The sequence below is a fragment of the Medicago truncatula genome, chromosome 2 (genome assembly GCF_003473485.1).
Source record: "Medicago truncatula cultivar Jemalong A17 chromosome 2, MtrunA17r5.0-ANR, whole genome shotgun sequence".
Classification (NCBI taxonomy): domain Eukaryota; kingdom Viridiplantae; phylum Streptophyta; class Magnoliopsida; order Fabales; family Fabaceae; genus Medicago; species Medicago truncatula.
The window spans coordinates 16,617,869-16,622,563 of NC_053043.1; the positions used below are offsets into that span (position 1 = coordinate 16,617,869).

A 4,695-nucleotide genomic window follows, 5' to 3' on the forward strand; every position below is an offset into this window, starting at 1 on the left:
AAAATTAGTTTACAAAATTACAAATACATAAATTAATGATATAATTTTTATTATGAATTAAGAATACCCTTTATGTCATTTTACATTTATCAGCTAGTTGAACCGCTATTTTTACCAAACACTTCAGTTAGCTTATCAGCTAAAAGCTATCAGCTAGCTTATCAGCTATAAGCTATCAGCTATCCGCTATTTTTACCAAACAGAGCCTTATTTGTTGAGATTAAAAAATTAATATTTAACCCAATAAAATAAAATAAAAAATAAAAAAAGAGGAGGTTGAATTATTATTCGGGTCGGGTGACATGAATGGGGCAATACACCAATTCACCCAATTTCATTTTCAACCACAAGTGAAACAGCGTTCATTTCCGTATTCAGAGAAACAGCGTTCTGAATCTAAATTTCTAGGGTTTGCGGAATCAATCGAGCAATTCAGCAATGGCGATGAGGAGATTCTACAGCGAGATCAAGGGGAAGAAAGTTACCGAACTCCCCGAACACGTGAAACCAATGCTTTCATTCAATTACATCAAGAATTCCATCAAGAAAGGTTTGGATAATTACGGTGAAAAGTACATCGAAACTGATTCTCTCACACCTCTCTACCATGTTCTTTATGGTGGTATGGCTTTCTCTTACCTTGTTGCTCTTCCCAATGAGCGTCGTCATCTCGCTCATAAAGAGCACGCTGAATCTCATCACTGATTCAGATTCAGGTGTGTTTTTTTTTACTCTTTTGATTTTGTAGATTAATTGAATGTTTTGAGGTTCCTGATTGGATTCAATTTTGCCTCTATTTTGATTCTAGAGGTGTATGATTGATTCTGACATGGTTGGTTGCTCTCGTGTAGAATTGATTTTGCCTCCAGCTAGAAATTGGAGCTGTTGATTCTAGAATTGATTATAACAATCAAATTTATTCTAGAGCTGTATTTATTATGCTTGCATAAAAACTTTATTTTTATTTGATTTTATTATGCTGAAGATGCTTGTATTGATTGGTGATAGTGTTTTGCTTAGTACATGTTTGGATTCACTTCCGGGAGACCCAAAAGTGATTTTTGTTTGTTTGGGTTCGTGATTAGAATGGATTTTGACTCTAGATTTGATCTTAAATTGATTAATCCTTTTGGTAAATGGTGCTAGTTTTTATGTTAGTATATGCTTGATCTCTTGCAAGCCACCCTTTCCAACTTGTCGGTGTCAAAATTCTTGTTTTTACATGTATTAACATGCTGTTCTTGAAAGATCTTGTGGAATTCTAAATGTTAAAACAAAGTTTGTACATCACGGTGTCAGTGGTGTTGCGATCCTTGATATTGTGTAAAATTGTGTTCAAGTACTGTGATAGAGCCATAATTGTGGTTGCGATGCAGAGAATTAAAAAGCCTCTACATTGCAGCCGTTATCTGTTTGGCTTGGTTTTTCTTTAGTTTGGCAGTTTAAATCTATGTTTTGCTGGATTGCCACAGATCTGTTTAAGCACGTTATCTTGATTGCTTTAGCCTTCCAACCAGGGTACAGTAATTTTGATTCGTCTAACTCAAGAAAAATGATGATATTTTTGTATCCGTTGTTTTGCCAATAATTTGCAAGCTGACTCAATTTCAAAACTAGCTACAAATACACTAGTTAATGGTAATCTATCTAATTAAAAATTATGTTTTTCCTGATTGCCAAGCTTTAGGTTTTATCCTAAGAATGTGATTGTTTCAATTATTGAAATGAATACATAAAGGAGTTGATTCTCCGCTGATCTCATTTGAGTGGAATTTTTTTGCGATGACGAAAACATTAGCTTATTTAGTTTATTTGTTGAATTGAAAAGCTTGACCTCCATCTTTTTAATGGTTCTGTAATTCTGTTATTTGAGATCAGATATCCTTTGTTCTGTTTAACATGTCTGGATATAGCTATGTACAACTTATTATAATTAGTATTGGGTCTTGAGAACAATTTAGCCCTCTTGTATCTCCAATTTTTCAAAAGGGTGTTAGGAATAAGTAACACACTAGGACTTGACATCTCTATTGTGACGGGTGCATTATAGTGGATTGAATGTGGAGGGTTTATAAATTTGATTTCAAAATCAATGGACTAGATTTTAATAACTTCATAATTTGTCTTTTGTTTTGTATTTTACCATAACTTGATCATTGATTTTAAAATGGATGGTCCCCTTTATTTACTAGGGGAGTTTTAGGATGGGATGATGTCCAGTTTTAATATGTATGTTGTCATTCGTAATTATAAAATGTTTTATTGTTTCCATTCTTAACTTTAGAACTTTGTAAAGGGGATATTAAAATAAAGAAATGTACGGATATGTTTGGTTTAAGAAAATGCTTTATGTTTGTAATTTTAGTTTCCAATAACAATTACAAGTGTGATTTTAAAGTGTTTCTTGTTTTTCGGTATGCTTTTTTTTTTTTTTTCCCCACCATTTTGTGCACTTGAAAATACACAGGAACAACATGGGACAGAACAGTTTGCTTTGTTCTGTTATCTTTTATTTTACCCCTTTTAGTGGAATGAAAGTGCAACAGTTTTTTATCCCATGTCCTGATTTGTTCAATTCTTAATATGCACCAGTTCTCTTTGTTTCCTCCCAATGCTATCCAAGTAAAAAATCTGTCACATTCTTGTAATCATTAGGGAAAACATTTTTTTTCTGTAATAAGGTTTTCTTGAGTCAAAGGAGACGATATTTTCACCATTTCCCTCACAAAAACATGAAAATTCGGTAGTGTTTCACAAGTTGGCCATCTGAAAGGCATTTGTGCAGTATATATATCAATTGTTGCGTCTGTAGATGGACTAAGATCCGTCTTATCTGTGTATGGAAAATTATTGGTGAAATAGAACTCTGAAACATGTATGTTTTTTCCAGTGTTCATGGGATGTTGGCATATATATAAATATAAATTGACTATCATCCTAAAACTTATACTAACTATTCTCTCAAAAGACATTACATGCAAGCAAATTTCATTATCAAACGATGCCTGATGTAACATGACCAACCATGGCTCTATTGCTGTTAATTGTCAATACTTGTACTAGTTATTAGGTCTTTGGAATTACTTAATGTTGTTTATTTTTGCTGCTTCTAATTTTGTTTCATCATTTGTTGTTGATCTCTATTTTTTTTTTCTCTTTTGATTGTTGGCAGGATCCTGGTTGTTGATTGGAGATGGTTTGTTTGCTCGATCTTTTTGTTTTAAAAATTGAAAAATGAAGGCAGAAATATACTGCCAGCTTCAATGTATTCATCGTGTAGACGATAAAATAAGATATATTTGACACAACCTCAAATTTCTTGTGCTTTAAATTCTGTTGGATATGTGAAAAGGCATACTTGTTCGCTTTGGTCCTTGTGATTTGATGATTTCATCTTGCAACTGCTCATTTAGTTGGTTTCATTTATACACTGTCAAAAACAACGTTTTTCAAAACAAAATTGAATTAGAACCTTAGACCATCATTTGGACCATTCGCACAACTGAAAATATGTACCCTAATATACCTTCTAAGGTTTTACTATGTTTTATTTCAAAATAAAAAGAAAAGAAGGTTTTACTATGTTCCTATGTGGGACTCCTCCAATAGTTACACTAATATATACCTTCTCTTGTTCCCTCTTTCCTGAATAAGTTGTAGAATTACAATAACGAAATTCAGTTTGTTGTCTATTTATTCATAATAAAAAAGAATAAAAATGTATAGCTTACAAAGTTGTTCATATTTCTTCTTCAAATTTGGAGATTACATCTATCAATGGAGTCTCTACCATATTTCCCATTAATTTTGGAGTGATACAATATGCTCATAGCCTTGTTCCCTACGAGCTTGTGAAAACTTTATGTTTGTCATTAAAGCCTGTGCTCTGTGTTACTGATGAACTTTGTTTTCTAGACAACAGAATGGTTGTATTTTGTCAATCTATCAATGAAAATGAGCTTGGAAAACCGGTAATAAAGTCCATTGCATGTTTTCTAATACCTTAAAGTAAACATGAAGACATTGTATTCATGGATTTAGCAGCTTGTTGGTAAATGTCGCATTGTTCAACAAATGTTTTCAAAGTATGGTTCATCTTGGACCAATAAAACCGAGCTTACAAGAGCTAATGTTCTTTTCATCCCGGCATGGCCTTCCCATAGGAGAGCTATGTTACTCATGCAGAATCATGGCAATTAAAGGACTTTTATTTGGAAATACTAATCTATAATTCCAGAAAATTAACCCATCTCACAATGTGTACTCGTCTCATTTGTGATCACATGTTGTCCAACATTCAAAAACTGCTTCAATTTGGGATTTCTTGACCAAGTTGGCATGACTTTCACACTTCTAACATTATAATAATGAGACAACAATTAAAAATTTCAATAAACAATTTTCATAATAACGATCAATGAAATTCAAATCCTAATGTTATAACTTGATGATTTTCATTGAAGCATTGTAACAAGATTTTAGACTAGATCTCAGCTTAATTTTATTTCTTACCTTCATACATGCAAACATGATCTCTTTGTAGTACGATTCCATCACTATCTCCACATGGCATCATATCTGCAACTTTTCTCTCCATGCCCTTGCTCTCCTCTACAATACAGAAATGGTAATTGATAAATAGAGTTGAATTGGCATCAACAAAAATTTATTTATAACCTTAACAATTGCTAATTT

The 4,695-nt window shown here is 32.6% G+C and overlaps 1 protein-coding gene across 1 annotated transcript; it reads left to right on the forward strand.

Annotated features, from left to right (window-relative positions):
* The first annotated feature begins 321 nt into the window (after nt 1-321).
* Nucleotides 322-3,406, forward strand: LOC11443216 (uncharacterized). Its single transcript, XM_003595024.4, has 2 exons — nt 322-716; nt 3,173-3,406. The coding sequence occupies exon 1, from the start codon at nt 439-441 to the stop codon at nt 703-705; it is 267 nt and encodes an 88-aa protein (XP_003595072.2). The 5' UTR covers nt 322-438; the 3' UTR covers nt 706-716; nt 3,173-3,406.
* The last annotated feature ends 1,289 nt before the right edge of the window (nt 3,407-4,695 follow it).